Source organism: Anomaloglossus baeobatrachus, chromosome 7, assembly GCF_048569485.1.
Source record: "Anomaloglossus baeobatrachus isolate aAnoBae1 chromosome 7, aAnoBae1.hap1, whole genome shotgun sequence".
NCBI classification, from domain to species: Eukaryota; Metazoa; Chordata; class Amphibia; order Anura; family Aromobatidae; genus Anomaloglossus; species Anomaloglossus baeobatrachus.
Genome location: NC_134359.1, coordinates 77,446,842 through 77,470,902, shown reverse-complemented (window position 1 = coordinate 77,470,902; position 24,061 = coordinate 77,446,842). Strand labels below are relative to the sequence as shown.

At 44.8% G+C, this 24,061-nt stretch overlaps 1 protein-coding gene across 1 annotated transcript in view; it reads left to right on the top strand.

Moving 5' to 3' along the window:
* FTCD (formimidoyltransferase cyclodeaminase) overlaps positions 1-20,611 on the top strand; it is a 28,601-nt gene extending 7,990 nt beyond the window's left edge. The window contains exons 5-14 of the mRNA XM_075318912.1: positions 3,973-4,152; positions 8,680-8,817; positions 8,897-9,028; positions 9,654-9,715; positions 9,829-9,955; positions 13,857-14,018; positions 14,176-14,219; positions 14,491-14,629; positions 18,048-18,143; positions 20,487-20,611. Coding sequence (XP_075175027.1) covers positions 3,973-4,152; positions 8,680-8,817; positions 8,897-9,028; positions 9,654-9,715; positions 9,829-9,955; positions 13,857-14,018; positions 14,176-14,219; positions 14,491-14,629; positions 18,048-18,143; positions 20,487-20,570 — 1,164 coding nt within the window. The 3' untranslated portion in view covers positions 20,571-20,611. The remainder of the gene's footprint in view (positions 1-3,972; positions 4,153-8,679; positions 8,818-8,896; positions 9,029-9,653; positions 9,716-9,828; positions 9,956-13,856; positions 14,019-14,175; positions 14,220-14,490; positions 14,630-18,047; positions 18,144-20,486) is intronic.
* The last annotated feature ends 3,450 nt before the right edge of the window (positions 20,612-24,061 follow it).

Here is a 24,061-nt window from a genome sequence, read left to right as displayed (position 1 = left end):
ATGTAGCATATTTGTCATGCATTTATCTAGCTGTGCATGTTCAGTAGGAAAATATAGTCATGACCAGCTGCTTTTAATCATTTGTAGGTCAATTTTAATGTGGCCCTTTAAACTACCGCTAAGGAGCAGCATGTTTGGGTTGGGAATAATAGCCACTTAGATGAACCTGACTTCAGATGATTCTGTGTGCATGGCCTGCCATCGGTTTCTGGAGCATAGTCTGATGGGTTGCCAAGAACAACTATCTTTTGCGCAAACCAAAAGATAACTTCACTGAGTTTTTTTTTTTATTAAGTCGTCAGGTGTTCAGCAGTCTGCTGGCCTGTATGATTATCATGAAACAAGCGTTCATTGGAATGCTTAACAAAGCTGTATAAATGGACCCTAAGAACCACTTAATCTTTAACTTTTGGTTTAGGCAACTACAAAATAAGCAGATGTCTCTACATATGGAATAAAACTATTAGGATGCGTGCCCACGGTCAAGGTTTGTAGTGGTTTAGTTTGTTTGTTTTTTTTTTTTTTTTGTTTCTTTTCGCTGGGCCCAAAACGCTGCATTGTACAGTACAAACACAGTGGATGGGATTTCTTGATTTGCCCACAGATTAAACTAACCTACAGTGTGGCTTTCAGAGCTGTAGCATTTCAATTCATGCTGTGGATACGTGAGTGTTCTCCACAGTTAGAATAGAGCTAAAGTTCCCAGCAGTCTGAACCCTGATTGGATGTGTAGCACCCACGAGGCAAGTGTGACGCACTGGACCCCAGGGGTCACAGGTAACAACTTCTACCACATTACACCCCCCCCCCCCCATCCCTTGTGAGGACACAGCCGTCACCCGAAAGGGAGACCTGATGACTTCCTCAGGGCCAGTGGAGCACACCAGGTGGGTGGAGTCAGGTGGAAAGACATGCCCACCGAGGAGACTACTGTCCTGAGGCAGGAAATACAGAAGAACTGTGTAGAGTGACAGTGACAGGAGGTGTAGTGGAGCAGAGCTGTCAGGGACCCGGGTTGGAGCCTGGGATCCCCGTAACGTCAGGCAGGCAGACGGTGGTGGCCGTCTGCAGGAGTACCGGTACAGCAACCGGCAGAACCGTAGGGACCGGGCCAGGGTTGGAGCCTGCCAACCCCGAACCAGGGAGTCAACTGTTTACCGGTGCACCAGAAACCAAGTACTCAGACCCCGTCCTAGCTTAGAAGCCACGGAGTATAGGCAAATTAACTGATTGCAGTCTGGACCTCACGGGTTCATTCTCACCCAAAGTCCCAAAAGAAGGCAAAAACCCACTGATACCGGGTGAGAGCCACCGCCAAGGGCCAAACATCCGACGGACCAGCGCCTGCGGGCAACCGAGGGCTCCTCTGGCAGCTCAACGCCGGGGAGCGGGCTACCACTGTCCAGGCAGGGGAGCCAACAGTCAAACAAGAGGTGCAAGGGAAAGGGGCCACGATCAGCCTCACAAGGGACACAAGCAGCCGGCTGCGGGACCCGACCAGATCCGAACTTTGGTTTACCAGTGACTCTGATTGTGAATTAATCGTGAGTACACCAGTGCCATCTGGGCATGACACTGCACCGCAGCACGGCACCCTGCACCCCGACAATGACAGTCTCCAGTCCCCATCGGGACCCAGGACACACTGCCCCTACCCACGGAGGGGCTGACCTCTAGGCTGCGGCCACAACACCAATCCCGGGAGCCCCCTTCACTCCAGCCGCAGCGGTGGTGCATCCCTTCACCACAACCCGTGGGTGGCGTCACGACCCGTACGCCGACAACGCGGCCCCCGGCTGCGAACCTCATCCCACACCACCACCCCACTGCCTCCCCTTAACAGAGCGACGTGGCCCCCGGTCAGGAGGCGCTCGTGCCACCGACAACCCGAGCCCGGACCTCGAGCGGCTCGGCCCGTGCAGCGGAGAGCGGTCGGGCCCCTCTCAGGGCGGTTCACAAGGGGTTACATATAATCATCGCCGGACTTGATGAAGTCTGGTCTGGGGATGTCATGGGGTGGCCCTTTCTGCCCGGTTTCGTGACCCAGAGGTGTACAATAAAAGAGGGGATGATGGAGGTTGTTTCCATGATGCCACCTGTAGTATGCTGCCAGGGAATAGCTGCCACTTCTGTTGCTGTCCTCCGGGGCGGGTGGTAGTAGCAGCTAAGGTGTTTCTGCTCCCCACAGGTTGAGTGGGCTACGAGGAGGATGATGAGGGGAGTAGTGATGGCGGGTGCCGAAGTAATGGCAGGCGGACACAGTTTCTGCGGGTTCCAGGTGTCTTACTCACAGTTCTTTAAGTAACCCGGTTGCTGCTTCCGAAGCACTGGCCACCGCTGTGATGGGTCCCAGCCAATCCCGAGCAATTCGAGGTCATCGCCGGTGTTCCCACTGTGAGCCCTTTCTGGTCGGGGTCCCTCCTATCCCAGTTTAGGTGGAATATGGAGCGGGTTGCGGGTGTTTCCTGCACTTGCCGCAGACCTTGGAATCCCGTGTAGCTGTAGAGAACCTGGGCTGAGCTGGATGCTCCAAGCCACGGGTCCTTTTGGCGCTCTCAGAAGTATGAGGAGAAATTGGACCGAGGTCCTAGGTGCGTCTCACACCAAGCTGTGCCCGGGGCTAACTGACTGTGTGAAGATGCGCCTGCCCCCAGGTGGCTGTCCTAGTGACCGGGAAAGTCCCATGCTTCGTGATGGCCAACCCCCTGCCTACCCTAGGCCACTAAAGCCGGTTTCACACATCCGGCTTTTTGCCGGTTTGCCGGATCCGGCGCTCTCCCGTACAGATAATACAGTACAATGACAGCGCTGTAACTTCCGGGTCACATGCGCCGGTCACATGACAGCATGTGACCGGTGCTTGTTGCGCTGTCATTGTACTGTATTAACTGCACGGGAGAGCGCCGGATCCGGCAAAACGGCAAAAAGCCGGATGTGTGAAACCGGCCTAAACCCCCCCCCCCCCCCTCCTCTCCCTCTCCCCTTTTCCCAGTGGAAAGGCACCTAACTGTGTGTGGTTGTTAATGTGAGAATCACTAGCGATCTCCTTACCCGGGATGACTACTACATCTTAAGGGAGATGCAGTACCCTTTGGCGACTGAAGCCTCAGGGGCGCCACAGATCTATAGATATAGATATAGATATAGATATAGATATAATTAATAATAATAATATAATATAATATTAATATAATATAATATATCTCTATCTGATTATAAGGGTATGTGGACACAGCGTGTATTCTCCAGCGTGTCCACGAGACTTGTCTGCAGCTGCACGTGCCCACAATCATAGATTTGTAGTGGGTCTCGCACACCGATACCGTACTGCTTTGGTGACCTGGGAAGCATTGAGGACCTGCGATGGAACACATCATTGCGTTGCACCGCAGGTCTTCACATTCATTGTCTCAGGTCCCCATGGGTGTGTGTCAGGACTGCTGTGGAGTACCCGCTGAGGACCTGGGAGCGATGCAGATGTCCGGAGTCTGGTTAGTATGAGATTCGGGGGGGGGGGGGGTGTTTGTGCAAAAAATGTGACAGTGTCTTATTTTTGGGGAAATTCTGTGCAGTATTCATAGCTATACATAACTTTGGCATCCAGAGTTGGTAACATCACCTTTATGCAAACTTTTTAGTTTGATTCTGGTATTAACACTTTGTCCTCCACTTGAATGACACTAAGATGCAATTGTAAGCACCGCTCCTACAAAAAAATTGTGGCATTATGCAGTAGGTAATGGTATAAATGATGAGTTTCCTCAATAGACAGCGGCACTTATCCAAGTATCACAGACCCTTTCAACCAGCTGATAGATTGATGGGAGTCGGATTCCCTGCACCTACAACAAGTCTTGATCGCCTTTCCTAAGAATAGGCCCTTTGTTTTAAAAATCTAGAACTGTATCTCCTCTATAAATCCAACTGAATTCAAGTTTACTTAAACCTAATATTTTGTTCTTTTTCCTCTAGCTGCAAAACCCAGAATGGAAACCAGAATATGGGGAGCCAGTTTTTGTTCCAAGTTGGGGGGCAACTGTGACGGGAGCCCGGAAATTTCTCATAGCTTACAATATAAATCTATTAACTACTAAGGAATTTGCTCATCGTATAGCGCTTAACATTAGAGAAGGAGGTCGTGGGAAAGGTCAGGTGAGTAGAAATGGTTCTGATGCCGTAAAGCGTAATTAAATCTAATGGACGTCTTCTAGATTGTAAATTGTTTGCAAGTGTGACGCCCTGGACTAGCCTGGTAGTCACAGACCCCCGCACTTCACCTGTCTCCCAATAAGGTGTCATCAGCCAACCATTAAACCCTAGTCACCCCTCTCAGTGCTTGATGGACACACCAGGGGGCGAAGCCAGGCGGTTGGCCACGCCCACCAAGGAGTTCAGAGGGCCTGAGGCGGGAGAAAGTTGAGTTGCAGATAAGAGCGTGTGTGGTCAGTAGTGGAAGCAGGCCTGTGCCCAGGTCTGCAGCAGTCTGACAAGTGTCAGGGTTGGAGCCCTGGTACCTTGGCTAGGATGCAAACGGTGGCCTTAGTCTGCAGGAGCCGGGAAGACGGCTCGGTGGAACCGTGGTGGAACGGGACAGGATAGTGGCCCGCCAGTACTGACCCGGGGAACCGACTCGGAAACCGGAGCACAAAGGGGGGTACTCAGACCCTGAAACGAGGTCCAGAATACACTGGACTGAGTTAATTAACTGATTGTGGTCTGGACTATAGGTCCTTTCCCACCAAAGTCCCGACTGAAGACAACAGCTCACCGAGGGGGATAGAAAGCCACCGCACAGGCAGAGAGATCCCACGGGCCATCATCTGCGGGCAAAAGGGCTCTCCCGACATCTACCAAGCCTGGGAGCGGACTCCTGACGCTGAAGCGCAGGCAGCCCAAGTAGACAACACTGTGCAGGAGAAAGGCCAAGACCACCTAACCGGGTGGGGGACCAGACGCAGCCGGCTGCGGGCACCGACCACAATCAACTTGATTTACCAGAGACTTGTGTGTGTCAATAACCGTGAGTACAACAGTGCCATCCGACCGCGCACCGCCCAGCTATCCCCAACGGGTCCCGGGGCCATCATCCCTACCCACGGAGGGGTTAACATCTTGCTGCACTACCATCTCCCCCGGGGTGCCCAGTGATCGCAGCGGTGGTGTCCAACTTCACCACAACCCGTGGGTGGCACAAACTCAAACGCGGCTCCGGCAATGCACCTACCTACCCCCATCCAAAAGCGCCAGCACCCCTTTCAGAGCGAAGTGACCCCGGGTCCGTAGGCGCTCTAGCCACCCACCAATGAGCCCGGATCCGAGCGGCTCGGCTGCAACAGAGCGCGGGGCGGTACACAATCTGAATAATTAGGGAAAAGCTTTAAAAATAATATGATTTGTAAGACCCGTCGCAAATATCTGATTATTTCTGTGGACTAACCATTGGTGTCCTGGCCAATCATAGCTATATGATACCAGTGGCCGGTCTGGACAACACTGTCCATATTCTGACCATAAATGCTGATCTTGCACATACTTATTCACATTACGATTTTCCATTTTTGGTGATTCTGTATCCAGGTTTGTATTGAAGGGTATCAAAGGGTAATATAAATTAATGACAGAAACCCTGATTCCAATAGTCAATGTAAGATGTGTTGTGTCTTTTCATAAACTATAGATTTATCTGCTGCAGCATGCTCTTGATTTAAAGGGAATCTGTCAGCAGGTTTTTTTGCTATGTAAGCTGAAGATAGGATGCTGCAAGGGTTAAAACATAGGATTCAGTGATGCCTGTCTTGTCACTGTTTTTAAGCAGCAGGAACCTTATCACTGCAGGACTACAAAGTCACAAGCAGAACACGCCCCCTTCAGTGATTGTACATAGATAGTGAGGTGTCAATCTCTATTGAAAGCCTGGGGTGAGCGGGGAAGATCACTGGGCTCTGTTGCATGGCTAAATCTAAAAATTGTGTCAAAACGGCTGCACCCAGTAATTTAAGTGATACATCACTGGATTCAGAGTTTCTTTGCCTAAATCAGATGAGATAGCAAAAATCTGCTTAAAGGGAATCTGTTGTGTGCTGTGGAGTACATATTTGTGAGTGGCTGCTTTTCTTACTGACGCGCCCACGGGGTCGGGGGCTTACCCGTCACTGGGACACTGTTCTTCTCCTGTGTCACCACTGTGGCCTCACTCAGTTCAGTGACCCCGTCCGGTGTCAATAAAAGGCTTTATGGGGATGGGAGGGGGGTAGTTGTTCGTGATGCCACCTGTGGTGTGCGGCCAGTATGAGCGTGAGTGATGAGCGATTCTCTCTTCTAGGGCGGATGGTGACGCAGCTCAGGGGTTTCAGCTCTTCACAGGTAGAGCTAGGCCCCAGGGAGGACAATGGCGGGAGTAGTAGTTGCTATGGCGCAGGGGCGTGATGTTGAGAGCGCCGGCAATGAGATGACGACACGGAGGGTGCATTTCAAGTTCTCTTACTCACTGAAGTCACTCTGCCCTTGGTGTGCCACGTCCCGCTGTGATGGACCTCAGCCAATCCCGGATACTTCGGAGGTCGAGGCTGGTGTTTCCTTCCGCGTGTCTCCTTTTGATGGTTCCCTCCACCCCAGCTCCTGGGCTGTGGATTAGGTCACTGGTGCCTTCGAACCCGGGTCGAGCTCCCAGCTCCAGACCACTGGTCCAGAACTATCCGTGTCCTTTGCTGGCCTTTGTTCCACAGAGTTCCTCTAGACGCTACTGCGCTCGGAGCCAACTCCTATCTGTGTGAAATGGCTCCTCACTTCCCCCTGTGCAAGACCCGCCTCCCGGATTCCTAAGCTAGTGGGCAAGAGGTCACATACCTCATTATGGCCACCCCAGCACTTACCCTAGCCCGGTCCCAGTGGAAGAGCTCCCATGTTGTGTTGGTTAACAGAGAGCAAAGGAGAGAGGTGTTCAATGCCGCGCCAATAGATCACTTCAGCAGATGTTCAGATCAATGTCACTTTATTGTCATTCAGGTCGACGCGTTTCTGGAGCATCTGCCCCCTTCATCAGGACCACCAGGAATAGAAATAACATCCAATCTGTCCAGGTCGGACAACACATACAATATATAATCATAATGACGTCATAGGAACATCCCTCAAAAGAAGAAAATGAGCGGGAAAGGATGCCATGTTGTCAATCGTGACGTCCTATATACCCTTTCCACAAATACACAAAAAAACCTTACAATTGAGTGCTCCTTCGATGTATTATTTGTATCTCTTTAAAAAAAGGGAAAAAGTGGCAAAAAATGAAAATATAAATACATCCCAATATTACCCGTGTAAAACATCAATATATAAAACCATTGCTTTTGTATACAATTACAATTTTGTAAGTGTAAGCCAGTGAGTCTCATATTAGTTACATGTGCGGAACATGTGAGTAATCTCCCAGGGTCAGAGAGGGGAGAAGAACCCTAAATCCTCTGGGTTTATTTGACATAGTATAGACCGAAAAACCGGCATAGACACGTGCCGCCACCAGAGCCTGTATGCCTTACACCCGAAGTATGAGGGTACAAGTGATGTGAAGGATAGGGGAAACTTTACTAGAGCAAAGAAAAACCTAGAAACACGCTTCTGATCAATGAACTCAGACAGCGGTTCATCCAAGGGAAAGACCGTGGGAAAAAAAGATAAGCGCATGCGCCAGAACCCAGTATAGATCAGGAGCCAGTAATAGTTCACTGGAGGGCACAGGCGTGGGAAAAACCCCCACTGCGCATGCCTAGCAAGTATGAAGCTAGACAACCCAGTGTACAAAGTGTATACACGTCTGACCCTAGCTAGTGAAAGATACGTGATAATGATACCGATCCGGCACCAGTCGGGGTTACTAGCATAGTCGTAGATAAATATTCATGGAATAAATGGCCACACACCGGAGCCAATCCTATCTCATGAAAATACGTGATAGCTTATACTGGTGCCGGGTCTGTATCACTAATACCATAGTCATAAATATACATTCACGGAATCAATGGCCACACACCGGGAAGAAACCCTACGTATATAAACGTGTGTAGTGAAGTGAACCGTGGGGGTGCATAGGGATATGGAGAAAACAAGGACAAAAATCACCTTGTCCAGATAGACCCAGAAACAGGGAGGAGAAGGGAAAATAAAGGGCCGCCTGTAACACCAGGATTCCTAAGCTAGTGGGCAAGAGGTCACATACCTCATTATGGCCACCCCAGCACTTGCCCTAGCCCGGTCCCAGTGGAAGAGCTCCCATGTTGTGTTGGATGAGTGTTTTGGTGGTGGTTACTGGTGACGAGCTCCTCCGTATCTGAGATGAGCACTGCACATCAGGTGAGGTGCAGTAACCTGTAGTGCCTGAAGCCTCAGGGGCGCCACATTACCTCCTGCTCCTTTGAAAACTTTCTCCTCTGTACTAGGGAATAAAGGAAAAGCTGTTATTTAGTCGCAGGGAAAGGTGACTAGCTTGCACTAATGTGGATAAGCAAACCATGCTAGAATTGGGGCCTCTCAAATAGGGCTGCATGAATTTTGGCGAGATTTAATTTATCTCCCATAAAACTTGTACCTAAGATGTTGCTTAATGAATTGAATTTGACATTTGACTCCCAAAGCTTCAAAAGGGTAACACTGATGGTTGTTGCAATTTTTCCCTTCTCATTTCAGCCTGGACGTCTCAAAAAAGTGCAGGCGATTGGCTGGTATCTGCAAGAGGAAAACCTTGCTCAAGTGTCTGCGAACATATTGGATTATGAAATTACTCCACTTCACATGGTGTATGAAGAAACGCGCAAAGATGCCAAGGTGATTAATTTGCCTTGTGTCTGTAAACAGAGCAAGCTATGATTTTGGTTTAGCTAAACTGCTTTTGTTTTGTTTACAGGAGTTAAATCTTCCCATTCTTGGCTCACAGTTGGTGGGTTTAGTGCCCCTTCAAGCATTGTTGACTTCTGCAGAATATTATATTAAAGAAGAAAACCTGTTTATATTGGAAGAAGAACATAAAATACGACTGGTAATCTTCGCCCCCCTTCACTATTGAACCAGTTCCCCATAAGCAGCTATTCTAACAGTTTACCATTCCCATATTTTAGTATATGGGCATATATTATATTTTTGTTTTGGTTTTTTTTTTTTTTTGTTTTTTTTTGTTTTTTTTGTACCACAATCTTGATTTCTCAATCATTTAAACATTGTATAAAATGTATTGACTCTGTCTTCTGATTTTTGCTATTTAACCTGATAGCAGCTTAATGTTGGACTGGGACCTTCTAGGGATGTGTCACTTGATCACTGTATTGAAACTACAGCACACTGTCTATTATCAGTAGGAGATTATCACTGCCTGACTAGGTCTTGTGCAAGCCAGTCCAGCTAATGTGTAACTCCGCCCCCACCACTGATTAGCAGCTTAGCTGTCAGTCAGTGGTGTGGGTGGGGTTATACACAGCTCAGCATTCTGAACATTGCTTCGTCACCAGCAGTCCAATAAGTGACACATCACTGGAATCTGGTTCTGTCCCTACAATTTGTTGTCAGATTAACTTTAACCTACTGATTCCCTTTAAGATGAAGGCTAACAGATTATTTTATTTTTTTTCTTATGTTCTGAACTGTATTTTTATATATGCTTTTTGAAGGTTATTAACAGACTTGGACTTGATTCATTGGCTCCTTTTGAACCTCAGAAAAGAATTATAGAGTGAGTTGAACTTTTTGCTTTTCCTTCCCCTGGTATTTTGCCTAGCAAACCCCAAATTTCTTCTAGTTGCGGTGAGCTGTAATTTATAAGATGTTCCTTTTTATGTATTACAGGTATCTAGTTCAGGATGACTTGTCTGGCTCGCTTATTACACAAACTTTGAAAGGCTTTGTGCACAGTGTGGGGGCGCGGACTGCCACCCCTGGAGGTGGCTCTGTATCTGCTGCGGTGTCAGCTATGGTAAGAACAGTGAGTCTGGGTAGGAATATTTCAGATGATGCTGTATGTTTTTGAGTGTTTTTATTTTGGAAAACCTAGAGTAGCACATGACCAGATGACCAAGACATTGTCATTTAGTTACTATATATTATGTTCTAGGTTAAGTACTAAGTACTGACCTTTTTAGAAATAAACGTTACTACTGATGGGCTGACCCGGACTGTAAAAGTTTGGATTCATGCGGGTTCAAAGTTTCCCAGGTGCCAGGCCCAGGGCTCTGGCTGTTTGATCTGGATCTGGCACTATATATAGATATATTTTTTATTTAAAAAAAAAAAAAAAAAAAAAAAAAAAAAGCAACAACTTCACACATTCCTGACTCTCTCCATTGCATTTCTATGCTGCTCCTGCTGCCTCTCTGGGCCGCTCATCATTGCTCATAGATATGCATGGCTTTTCCCGCCCACTGGCTGGCCTGGCCTCTGTTTGCAGTTAGATGCACCCCCAGCGTGTGTAACAGCGACCGACTGCAATCAGTCATCGTGGCTCATTCATTCTCTGTGGAGCTTACAGCGGGCAGCCATGCTCTATGGCTGCGAATGAGATGTAGCAGAGCTGGAATCGCCGTGGGACCTTGTATGGATTACGTCGGACCTGCAGGGTGTTTTGAGGTTAATAAAGTGGTGAAATCTTCTTCTTCTTCTTTTTTTTTTTTTTTGTCTGTTTTATTTACTTTCACTTACAGATTAGTGATGGGGTGTCATAGACGCTGCTATAACTAATCTAGGACTTAGTAGCAGCTGTGGCCTGTCATTAACCCCTAATTACCCCGATTTGCCACCGCATCAGGGCAATCTGAAAGAGCTGGGTAAAGCATCGGGCTTGTTGCATCTAATGGATGCAACAATTCCAGGCGGCTGGAGGCTGATCTTTTTAGACCGGACCTTCTTAGCCTGAGAATACCAGCCCCCAGCTGCTGGGCTTTATCTTGGCCGGGTATCAAAATTGGAGGAAACTGCAGGGTTGTTTTTTTTTTATTTTTTTTTTTTTTTTTTTTTTTTTTTTTTGTTTTTGTTTTTTATGATCATTTTATATAAATAATTTAAAATAAAAATAGAAGCCACATGCGGTTCCTCTTCTTCTTGTGATACACAGCCAAGATAAGCGCACGGCTGAGGGCTGTAGCCGTGGCTTTATCTGTGCTGGTATCATAATATGGGGACCCTGCGCCAATTTATTTTTACTGTACGGGTGGGGTCTTGCTGATGTATGACTCGCACGAATGCAGTGAGAAAATCTTGCATTGCACTCTGCCCCATGTAAGATAATGCTGCAGCTCAGATCTGCGAGTTTTTCGGATGTTATCAAAGTGCAGTGTGATATACGCACAGGCTGACAATGGTGGACATGGGAGGGATTAACCCCTTCCTCTCCTATGCACCTGTCATCCGATCTGGTCACCTGACACTCGGATCACGCTCGCAGCAGAGACTGAGCCGAGGGTCATTAGCATATCGGATCCGATGCTGTGCTCTACGCCAGTGTGAACCCCGGAATACGATATACACGAGCATAATGCCTGTGATTGGTTGCAGTCAGCCACGCTCTCGTGCTGAGTGGCAGCTGACTGCTTCCAATGACAGACACTGGTGGGTGTGGAAAGCCGTGCATATTCAATGAAGGCTACCCCAGAAGTGAATGCGTGACCTAGAAGCAGCTTGCTGCCATGGTAGGAGCAGGCGTGCTGTACTCATCCATGCTATATCTCCCTATCCCTTTCTGCCTTTTCTACCAACATTTGTAATCTCTGGTTTCTGATCCCCATTGACTTATATGGGGACCGTATTCCGGATTGGAACCGGGTTTAAAAAAAAACAAAAAAAAAAAAAAAACCTACTCTTCACATATTGGACTCATAAAGAATTTGTCCGCGCCTGCCTAAAATAGATCCGTTGCTTAAGGGAAACAGAAGCCAAGTAATTTTTCTAATTGCTATAGGGTCCGTCAGGTTTTCGTTTGGTGTCAGAATGTGGAACTTTTTTTTAATTTAAATAAAAATTGACTCTTTACACCCCATTGATTATCTGCTTCCATCTACATTAAGTAGGAATGGACCTGATCTTAACCTTGAGGATTAGACAAACTGAATTCATAATTAAGTTACCATGATGAGGTTTTGGTGCATTTTTGACAGTCTATGTTCACAATGCAAAAACAGAACACATTTCTGGAACTGTAAGATGCGAAGTGAATGAGATTGATAAATACAGGCACAGGGACATGAGATTTCTAATTCCTTCTTAACTGACCTGTGATGCACATTTGAAATCCACGTTAGCTTCTCTTGTGAGTATGCTGAGTTTTTTTATGTGCAGATTTTCCCTATAGAATTGCATTTCATGAAAACAAAAGCAAGAAAATATCTTAAAGGAAAGATGTCGTTTAAAAAAAAAAAAAAAAAAAAAATGTAAATTATTTAAAGTGTTAATTTTTTTAATGTTTTGATATATATATATATATATATATATATATATATATATATATATATATATATATATATATATATATATATATATATATTTATTTATTTATTTTTCTTTTTTTTCCTGTTTTTAAAAGTTTGATATTTTCCACTCTTAAACACTAGGGGGAGCAGCTGCTGAAATCCTACTGTAGAACTAGCTCACATTACAGCTGCAGTAATAGTGGGCAGAATCTGCTCTCCTGTGTGTGATGTCACCTCCCCCTCCCATTCTGTGTGTTTCCAAACAGGATAAGGGAAGATTAAGTTTAGTGACACAGTGCAGAGCCATTTTGTTGGTGACTGCAAAGTGATCTGTGTCGCCCAGGAATAGGGGGTACTCAGATCCGGGCCAAGGGGTCGCTTCTGTAGGTATCACAGTGGCGTGACCCGGTCTGTGATCCCAGGCTCCACAACAAAAGGGGAATATGTAAAGGGGATTGTCTGACGCCACCCGTGGGTTGCGGTGATGAGATGGTGGCACCGCCGCTGCCTCAGGGGACCGTGCCTGGGACTGATGGTGCGGGGCAGTAAGGTGGGATCCCCTCCACGGGTAGGGGAAGTTGTAGTCCTGGGGCCCAATTGGAAGTTGTGGTGGTGGCAGGGAGCAGGAAACTCCAGTTAGGTTGCTCTGGTGTTAGATGAGGCTGTTTTCATGTGTAGGGTCAGGAAGCACAGAGTCCAGTACTTAACCAGAAAATGCCGGTGTCCGTAGGCCTTTGGTACGGTGCTGTTCAAATCCCACACCCGGTACACGAAGCAGGGCCCTCTCTCTTCTGCACTCCAGCTAAGAGTCACCTTCTCTGTTTCAGACGGGGGAAGTCCTCTCTTTGCAATAAGTCCGGGGTCCCATGCACCCTACCGGCGGGCCACTACCCTGCCCCGGTCCACTTCAGGTGCCCCTGAGCTTACTCTCTACTTCAGCTCCAAGACTCGGCCTTCTCCTTTCTCCACTTGCCCAGCAGCCCAGGAGCCATAACCCCTGACTGCTCTCCTCTCCTTTGCCTTCCACTGACTGACTCAACTCCTCCCCTCCTGCTCCTTTTGTTACACTGGGGTGGGGGGGGGGGGGGATGCGGCTGCCTCACTGTACCAGTGCGGGATCAGGTGGTACCAAGGAGGTTTAACGCTTTCTGTGACTACCTGGTCTTCACAAGGGCATCACAGATCCTTAGGCTATGTGTCCACGTTGCTTTTTACCTGCCTTTTTTTTTTTTTTTTTTTTTTTTTTTTTTTTTTTTTTTTTTTTTTGCTGCTTTTTCAACTGCAGCGTTTGTTTTTACAATCACTTTGAAGTTTTGCCCATTGAAGATTAGACAATCCCTGTTTAAAGATTTACAGGTTTGGTGATGATTGAATGAAACAATGTTGCAATTTTACAATGTCACATTCTCGTTGTAGGGAGCAGCGCTCGGATGTATGGTGGGACAGATGACTTATGGAAAACGGCAATTTGAATCTTTAGATGGAGTGATGCGAGAGTTGATTCCCTCTTTTCATCATGCAGTTGATAAGTTGTTGGGTCTTGTAGACTCTGACTCCAATGCATTTGGAAGCTACATGGTAATTTTTTTTTTTTTTATCATTATTTTTTTTAATTTTTTTTGCAGCAGGTATTTGCTTTGTGTTACCAATACCTGACTTTAGCGGTTTTAGTCTTCATATAGTGTTCTTTTACTACCTGCTTTTCCATTTTATCAATTTTTCTCTCCTTCTCCAGACTGCACTAAAGCTTCCCAAAGACACCGAAGAACAGCAACAGAAGTGAGTATAAATGTTTTACGTCTGTAAAATTCAGTATTTTCTAATTTCAATAAGAGAGTGGTAAACCAATAAATGGGCAAGGGGTGGTGTGTGAATTAGGAAGCCTCTTGAAGGCGAAAAAACGTTATTTTATTTATTTATTTATTTATTTTTTTTTAAACCAATGTTTTTTATATGGACTCCAGCTATCCGCATACGGCTTCCATTTGGATGTCTCCTTAATTAGGATATTTTACTAAAGGCATTGAATTTCTCTGTGCTTTTTCTCTAGACGTTTCCAGGCTCTACAGAATGGCCTAAAGGAGGCAGTGGGAGTGCCCTTAAGTCTGGCTGAGAAAATAAGCACCTTATGGAAGCCACTGTTGGAGCTCTCTAAACACAGCAATGCAGCATGTATATCTGACTTGCAGGTACTGACATGGAATTCAATTTTCTTACACACACATACACACAGTGTATATATTTTTATGTAATATTTTAGTACAGACTAAAAGTTTGGACACACCTTCTCATTCAAAGATTTTTTTCTTTTTCATGTCTCTGAAAATTGTAGATTCACATTGAAGGCATCAAAACTATGAATTAACACATGTGGAATGAAATACTTAATAAAAAAGGTTGAAACTGAAAATATGTTTATATTCTAGATTTTTCAAAGTAGCCACCTTTTGCTTTGATTACTGCTTTGCAGACTCTTGGCATTCTCTTGATGAGCTTCAAGAGGTAGTCACCGGAAATGGTTTTCCAACAGTCTTGAAGGAGTTCCCAGAGATGCTTAGCACTTGTTGGCCCTTTTGCCTTCACTCTGAGGTCCAGCTCACCCCAAACCATCTTGATTGGGCCTTTTTTCACAGAATGTGAAAACAAACTTTTTTTCCACTCATGCTTAGTGGTTAGGTGAAGCAATTTATTGTCACACTATTATTTTCTCTTTTTAAATCATAATGACAACCAAAAACATCTAAATGACACTGATCAAAAGTTCACATACTCTCATTTTTGGCTTGATAACAGGCACAGAAGTTGACACAAATGGATTGAAATAGATAATAAAGGTAACATCCTCACCTGTGACTTGTTTGCTTGTAATCGGTGTGTGTGCATAACAGCTGAGTGCGTTTCTGGGATCCAGACAGACTCTTGCATCTTTCATGCAGCCATTAATGTTTCTGGATTGTGAGTCATGGGGAAAGCAAAAGAATTGTCGATGGATCTACAGGCAAAGATAGTTGAACGGTATAAAACTGGAAAAGGATACAAAAATATATCCAAGGAATTGATAATGCCAGTCAGCAGTGTTCAAACTGTGATTAACAAATGGAAAATCAGGGGCTCTGTAAAAACCAAACCACGATCAGGAATACCAACAAAAATTTTGGCCACAACTGCCAGGAAAATTGTTCAGTATGCAAAGAAAAACCCACAAATAACATCAGCTGAAATACAGGACTCACTGAAAACTAGCGGTGTGGCAGTTTCCAGATGCACAATAAGGAGGCACTTGAAGAAAAATGCGCTGCATGGACGAGTCACCAGAAGAAAGCCTTTACTGCACAAGAGCGTAGATCAGGGAGTAACTTCACGCAACCTGGTAATTCACCTGTGGAGGATGGTCTCTTTATGAACTTTCCCCAAGAGCTCAGAGATCAAAGGCACCAACACAACGAGGGGGATAGAGCTTTCCAACTTATATGCGGCCCACTGAAATCCCAAAAGGCAGCCATCGAGAGCCCAGCTCCCCTATTCAAATATAGGGAGCCTGACCGCTTCAGGCTGAGGGGTCACTCAGAAACATCTATTTACATGTGCATTGAGGCAGGCTCTGGACCACTAAGCAATACCAGCGGGGATGGATTCCCGGACGAGCTCCTCAGTGGCAGCAGCACCCAGAGACTTGGTTTACTCCTGTGTCAGTCTGCTTAATGGTTGCACCAACATCCACACAGCCTAACATAGCCTGCACAACGCTACCCGCCACCTATATCTCTAGAGTCCCGGGGTCTCCCCTACTCCTGAAAGGAACATCATCTGGCTGCCCCCACTCCATCTCCCTCGGGTACTCCCATCGGCAGCAGCGGTACCCCCCCCTTACCGCAAACCACGAGTGGCGTCACGAACACTTATCCCCTGTAAATACTCCTTCCTTTTTATTGTCCGCAAACCCCCCAGGTTCGGAGACCCTCGAGCCACCGCAACCCCGGATCCAAGTAGTCCGACTGCTGCAAGGGGCGGCACCCAAGAAAGGCCAGGAATTTGGAGGAACTGGAGGCTTTTTGCCATTAAAAATGGGCAGCTTTACCATCTGAGAAAATAAAGAGCCTCATTCACAACTACCACAATATATTTCAAGCTGTAATTTATGTTCGAGGGAGCAATACACGGTATTAAGAACTGGGGTATGTGAACTTTTGATCGGGGTCCTTTGGATGTTTTTGGTTGTTTATTATGATTTTAAAAAGAGAAAACACAGTAGTTTGACAATAAATGGCCTTACCCAACCACTAACCATGAGTGGGGGGGAAAGCTTTTCTTAGCCTTTTTTTCAGAAAATACGACTGATAAAGCAAAGGAAAACAAAAAATTAAAATCTGCTGGGGTATATAAACTTTTTGTGTGTGTATCATACAATCCATTGAGGACTGAGGTAGCGATGATGGCCTTTCACTCTTATGTGAAGAAGAGGGGGCGTCCTTGAGAAAAATTTTGGGGACAAAACAATTACTGCTGTTATTTAGCCAAATATTAAACCTTTCGAATAAATGTCTAGGGCTGTATTTAAGTAAATTTATTATTAAATGGTTTGTTCTGCATCAAGGACATGGGCATATATAGTAGATCACAGAATTTGAGTACACCCCTCCATAGTTTATCTTTTTCATAGGACAACACTGAAGAGATGACACTTTGATACAATGTACAGTAGTCAGTGTACAGCTTGTATAACAGTGTAAATTTGGTGCCCTCTAAATAACTCAACACACAGCCATAGTTTAAATCGTTGGTACGCAGTCTATGTGAAAGTGGCTAAATTGTACCCAAAGGATCCTTATTTTGTGTAGCCACCATTAGTTTGAAGCACTACCTTTTTAATTCTCTGTGGCATTAAGTTCACCATAGCCACTAGAATTTTCTTCCCTCCTCCATGACCACTTCACGCAGCTAGTAGATGTTTGAGATGTTATGAGACCTCACAGATGCTCCATAGGGTTTAGGTCTGGAAACATGCTTGGCCAGTCCAGCACCTTTTTACCCTGTTTCTTTAGCAAGGCAGTGGTCATCTTGGAGGTTTATTTGGGGTTATTATGTTGGAATACTGCCCAACTGTCCAGTTTCCGAATGGAGGGGATCATGCTGTGCATCAGTATGTCACAGTTCATGTTGACCTCTTATGGTTCCCTCAATGATCTGTAGCTCCCCATAGCTGGCAGCACTCGTGCAGCTTCAAACCATGACACTCCCACCACCATGCTTGACTGTAGGAAGGACACGCTTGTCATTGTCCTCCTCACCTGGTTGCTGCCACGCGTGCTGTACACAATCTGAACCAAATACGTTTATCTTGGTTTCATCAGACCACAGGACATTTATCCAATAATCCATGTCCTTAGTCTGCTTTTCTTCAGCAAACTATTTGTGAGCTTTCTTGTGCATCACCTTTCGAACAGGCTTCTTTCTGGGACAACAGCCATGCAGACAAGTTTGATGCAGTGTGCAGCGCACTCACAGGCAGACCCAAATAAATAAATAATACAAAAAATTATATTTCATTTTCAATATCATTGCATTTTATTCTAGTATATCTGTGACTGAATTATTTTATTCAATTAGGTGGCAGCTAAAGCTTTAGAGACTGGAGTGTTTGGAGCTTATTTCAATGTTGTCATTAACCTCCGTGAGATCAAGGATGAAGAATTTAAAAGTCAGGTAATCAGTTAAAAGGATTGTTAACTTTTTTTTTTTTTTTCTTTTTCACCAAATTTTGTGGAACTTCTATACATGTAGTACTAGGCCCCCTCTTTTGTGAAGTGCAGATTTTAATTTTACAAATAAATTCAGATGCAAGCAACAATGGATTCATACAAAATGGCTAAGTGAAATTATTCTGTTTTTTTTATTTAAATAATTAAAAATATGTACAATATATCAACAGCAGTAAACTAGACAACTAAAAGCTGCAAGCTATACAAATGGTATACTAACAAGATATGGCCCAATACACATTCATTTGCCTCCACCTCCATAATTTTTACCTAGGGAAGCCCCTGAACTAAAACAACCCAGATTTTACTAGAAAATAAATTTTAAAGGTCATTAGATTTATAATGCTATAACCATGAGCAGTATGGATCTCATTGGTTTGTAGCCATGTATGTTTAATTATAAAATGCTGCAGAATTTACAGGAAGACCTATTTAGTTCCCTGCCAACTTTTGAAGCATTTCCGCTGACTAGTTATGGTGTCCGGTAATGATGAGCGAGTTTCAAAATACTTGGATTCGCGATACTCGTAACGAGTACTGATGAAAAAACCAGAGTATATAGCGAAACAAATTTTTTAAAAAAGAATTAATTTTATTGAAAATATCTTTTTTAAAAATACATTTTATAAGAGAGATATAGGAAAAAAGGGGGATTTTTTGCCACAAACCAATCCCTCCAAGAACCACTTGAATTCACATATGTGTGTATCACAGTAAACCACAAAATATTCACTAAAATTTGTAATTTCTCAATACATATAACATGCTAAAAGCAGGAAAACAAAACCCCTAAGAGAGAATTTTTGCACATCCGCAATGGGATATATTTTTTGTGCAATTGCAAGAAAAGGGATATGAGAACCAAACAGTGGTTTGTAGACCTCAAAAATATTAAATAGTGCTAGCACTTTCCCATAAAAAATATAGTATCAACAAGCAGATAAAAAATATATATATATTGCCAATATGGCTTTTCCAGACAAAAGCATTTATATTAGGATGGAATTCATAAATTTACTTGCCCATATAAGAAAAATAATGCCTATAAGGGAGATATACACAAGAGGGCAGTAAAATTCCAATACAACAATATGTAGCTATTTGTCTTAGAAGAAATATACAAATGCTTGTTTGAATATAGAGGGAAAAATGCCAGTCACAAAAAATATAAGAGGAAAACAAGATACCGGATCCACATGCAGTCAGGGAGAATACTGATACCAGACTGCCGAATACCAACGGAGAGTGGATGGAGGGATAATTACCCTCCATCCACTCTGTTTGGTTCTCATATCCCTTTTCTTGCAATTGCACAAAAAATATATCCCATTGCGGATGTGCAAAAATTCTCTCTTAGGGGTTTTGTTTTCCTGCTTTTAGCATGTTATATGTATTGAGAAATTACAAATTTTAGTGAATATTTTGTGGTTTACTGTGATACACACATATGTGAATTCAAGTGGTTCTTGGAGGGATTGGTTTGTGGCAAAAAATCCCCCTTTTTTCCTATATCTCTCTTATAAAATGTATTTTTAAAAAGATATTTTCAATAAAATTAATTCTTTTTTAAAAAATTTGTTTCGCTATATACTCTGGTTTTTTCATTGGTATCCTTCAACTCTAGAGTTAGCATTGTTGTGATTGGGCCAATAATTTGGTATTCGTAACGAGTACTGTCTAAAGGCCCCGTCACACAGAGATAAATCTTTGGCAGATCTGCGGTTGCAATGAAATCATGGACATATTGTTCCATTTGTACACAGCCACAAACGTGGCACTGATTGTCCACAATTTCACTGCAACCACAGATCTGCTGCAGATTTATCTCTGTGTGTAAAGTGGCCTTAATACTTGCCTATGCGTTCCGAATAGTGTGTGCAATGTAACAAGAAACCAGAATGTCATACTATTCGCTGCTCGCACGAATAGTGCGGCATTCAGGTTACATTGTGAGTATTTCCCATTGACTTGCATTGCACACACTATTCGGAATGTATACGCAAGTATTAGACCGTACTCGTTACGAGTATCGCAAATTTGAGTATTTCGAAACTGTCATTAGTGTCCGGCTGTCTTTCGGCCAGGTCCCACCTCTGGGATCTCCAGCTATCTCAGTCTATCTCAGAACAGGAGTTGCCCTGATCCTCTGTTACACCTGCACGACTCTCTGCATAAATTTACACCAAATTAATTAGGTCTGTCATGATACCTCAGTCTTGATGAATTCCCACCTGTTTGTTCGTTTCTGCATACAAAAATATCAATTTTTGGTGTTTATTTCCCTTAGACTAAGAAGAAGATTTCCCAGCTGTTGGATGAGGCTAAGACGTCCGCTGAATCTGTGCTGCTACTTTGTGAAGGACGAGAATAAAAATTAACAAAATAAAAAAAAATTGCCATTTGCTGTCAACACTTCTTACTGTTTTACCTCATTATTTGTGTCTAGTGTACTTTTGGTACAACAGAAATTCAGCTAATTTCAATTATTTAATTGATAAATTATGGACACTCTCTGGTTTGCTGTAGTATTATGTGGTGGTAGTCCATATTTACAATTTATTACATTGGAATTAAGGGTATAACATAAGATTCATAAGCCTTAGGCGATGTTCACACTTCTACAATTTACTGAAAAAAGACAAATCTATAATGAACATTACAGAAACAACCCCCCCCCCCCCACGCCAAATTTACCAATACACAACACATGACCCAAATGCACAGCTGGATGAACGCGGGCCCCCTCATGGTATAGGCAGGGACAGCCTAGGTGCAAAATACTAATGAAACCACTTACTAACCCGCCAAATATCTGTGGTTGCCTAGTATTTCAAATGCACACAGGCTTGAATAGGGTGCAATTCACACCATTATGTGTTATGCATCTCTGTCCAGATAACAGCCCATTACTAACACCCCTATTATGAGATCAGGTGGGCTGCCCTGCACCATATGTACATCCCACAGGACAGTGCTCCTGTACATTGTCTATGTATATGCTGATTATTCTCTTCTGGCTTCTTTCCATTCACCTGTGATTTATTTGGACTTTGCAAAGGCATTTGATACTATACCACATAATAGCCTTATACTAAAGCTCCAGAAGCAAGGACTAGGGGAAACTATATGCAACTGTGTAAGGAATTGGCTAAAAGATAGGAAACAAAGAGTAGTCATAAATGGTACATTCTCTAAATGGGCTATAGTCAGCAGTGGGGTGCCGCAGGGATCTGTGCTAGGACTAGAGATGAGCGAACTGGTCCCGGTTCGGCTCGAGGTCGGTTCGCCGAACGGAGGTCCCGTTCGAGTTCGGCTCGTCGAACGTTCGACGAACCGAACTCGAGCCAATAGGCTATAATGGGAGGCAATCACAAACACATAAAAATGCATGATAAATGTACACAAACAGTTAATAAACATTGCCATAACACTTACCGGTCCCCGCAATCCCTTCTGCACTCTGTCTCCTGCCGCTATTCCATCCGATGATCGCTGAATCCTCCCGGCGACCGGCACTGCCAGCAGAGATGCAGGACCTATCGTGACGTCAAAATAGCCATGTGACCAGTCACGTGGCTATTATCTCATTGGCTACAGACTGGTCACATGACTATGACACGTCATGTAGGACCTGCGAGTACATCTCTCCGGTACACGGTGCACATATGTGTATCGCCGTGTACCGGCGACATGCTCTACCACACGGTCGACTCCCCGTTCCGTTAGGGACCGGCTGACACAGCCGGTCATTAACGGAGATCACCGTTGCCATAGCAACGCAGTTAGCGGTGACGTCACCGCTAACCGCGGCTCCGAGAGCACCATTGCTATGGTAACGCGTCTGTCAGCGGTACCGCTGTTACCGCTGACAGCCAGCACTGTTCACTCACGGAGTGAAGGCTGCACGATTGTAGTGAGGATGAGGTTCCCCAGCCCCAAGTGATGAGCTGGTGCACCTCATCCTTCCTCACTACAATCGTCACTACTACTACACTAGAAAGAAGACAGAAGAGCAGGATCGTGGAGGGCTGACAGGGGGTAATAAAGATGGAGTCTCTAATGTGTCTGTGTATTTATTTCTATTAAAGTATTTTTTCTCTGTGTGGTGTTTTTTTTTTTTTTAACCCTTTATTGGAGATTCTTAATGGCCGGGTCAAACGTGCCTGACATTAAGAATCTCTGGCTTAATACTGGCTAGTAAAACAAAGCCAGTATTAACTCATGATTACCCAACAAGCCACCCGGCTCCAGGGCTGTTGGAAGAGTTGGATACAGCGCCAGATGATGGCGCTTCTATGAGAGCGCCATTTTCTGGGACGGCTGCGGACTGAAATCCGCAGCAGAGGCGCCCAGAAACCTCGGGTTAGCCTGTGCTGCGGATTCCAATCCCCAGCTGCCTAGTTGTACCCGGCTGGACACAAAAATGGGGCGAAGCCCACGTCATTTGTTTGTTAATTATTTCATGAAATAAGTGAAATAATTAAAAAAAAAACGGTTTCCCTATATTTTTGGTTCCCAGCCGGGTACAAATAGGCAACTGGGGGTTGGAGGCAGCCCGTGGCTGCCTGCTGTACCTGGCTAGCATACAAAAATATGGCGAAGCCCACGTCATTTTTTTGGTGGGCAAAAAAATTCTGCATACAGTCCTGGATGGAGTATGCTGAGCCTTGTAGTTCTGCAGCTGCTGTCTGCTCTTCTCCAGACAGACAGCAGCTGCAGAACTACAAGGCTCAGCGTACTCCATCCAGGACTGTATGCAGAAGTTTTTGCCCCCTGAAAAAATTGTGGGCTTCGCCATATTTTTGTATGCTAGCCAGGTACAGCAGGCAGGTACGGCTGCCCCCAACCCCCAGTTGCCTATTTGTACCCGGCTGAGAACCAAAAATAAAGGGAAGCCCTTTTTTTATTATTTCATGAATTTCACAACTAGGCAGCTGGCGATTGGAATCCGCAGCACAGGTTGGCCTGAGCTTTCTGGCCCCCACTGCTGCGAATTGCAGTCTGCAGCCGCCTCAGAAAATGGCATTTTCATAGAAGCTCCATCTTCTGGCACTGTATCCAACTCTTCCAGCACCTGCCTGCTATACCTGGCTAGCATACAAAAATATGGCGAAGCTCACGTCCTTTTTTTGTAGTTTTTTGGCAAAAAAAAATAAAAAATGCTTCCCTGGATTTTCCATTGCCATTGAAGGTAACATCAAGCAGTGGGGGTTAGCAGCCAGTAGCTGCTTGGATTACCCTTAGCTAGCAATACAAAAAATGCAGCGGGAGCCCATATATATTTTTTTTAATTATTTATTTAAATAACTAAAAACAAAATGGGCTTCCCTGTATTTTGATTGCTGGACATCACAGTGCTGTAAAAATAAATCTTTAAAAAAATGACGTAGCGCTCCGCGGTATTTTTGATTCTCAGCGCAGATAAAGCAGACAGCTATGGGTTGCCACCCCCATCTGCCTGCCGTTACCTTGGTTGGCAATCAAAATATAGGGAAGGCCATTAATTTTTTCTATTTAAAAAATAGTTAAAAAAAAAAAATGACGTTGGGTCCCCCCATTTTTGATAGCCAGCTAGGGTAAAGCAGATGGCTGTAGCCTGAAAACCACAGCTGGCAGCTTTACCGTGGTTGGGGATCCAATGTGGAGGTCCCCTCAGGCTCTTTTTTATAATTATTTTATAAATATTAATAATTACACAATAAAAGTAGGGTCCCCCCCAAATTGGATCACCAGCCAAGGTAAAGCGGACAGCTGTGGTCTGGTATTCTCAGGGTGGGAAGGTCCATAGTTATTGGGCCTTCACAGCCTAAAAATAGCAGGCCGCAGGCACCCCAGACGTGGCGCATCCACTAGATGCGCCAA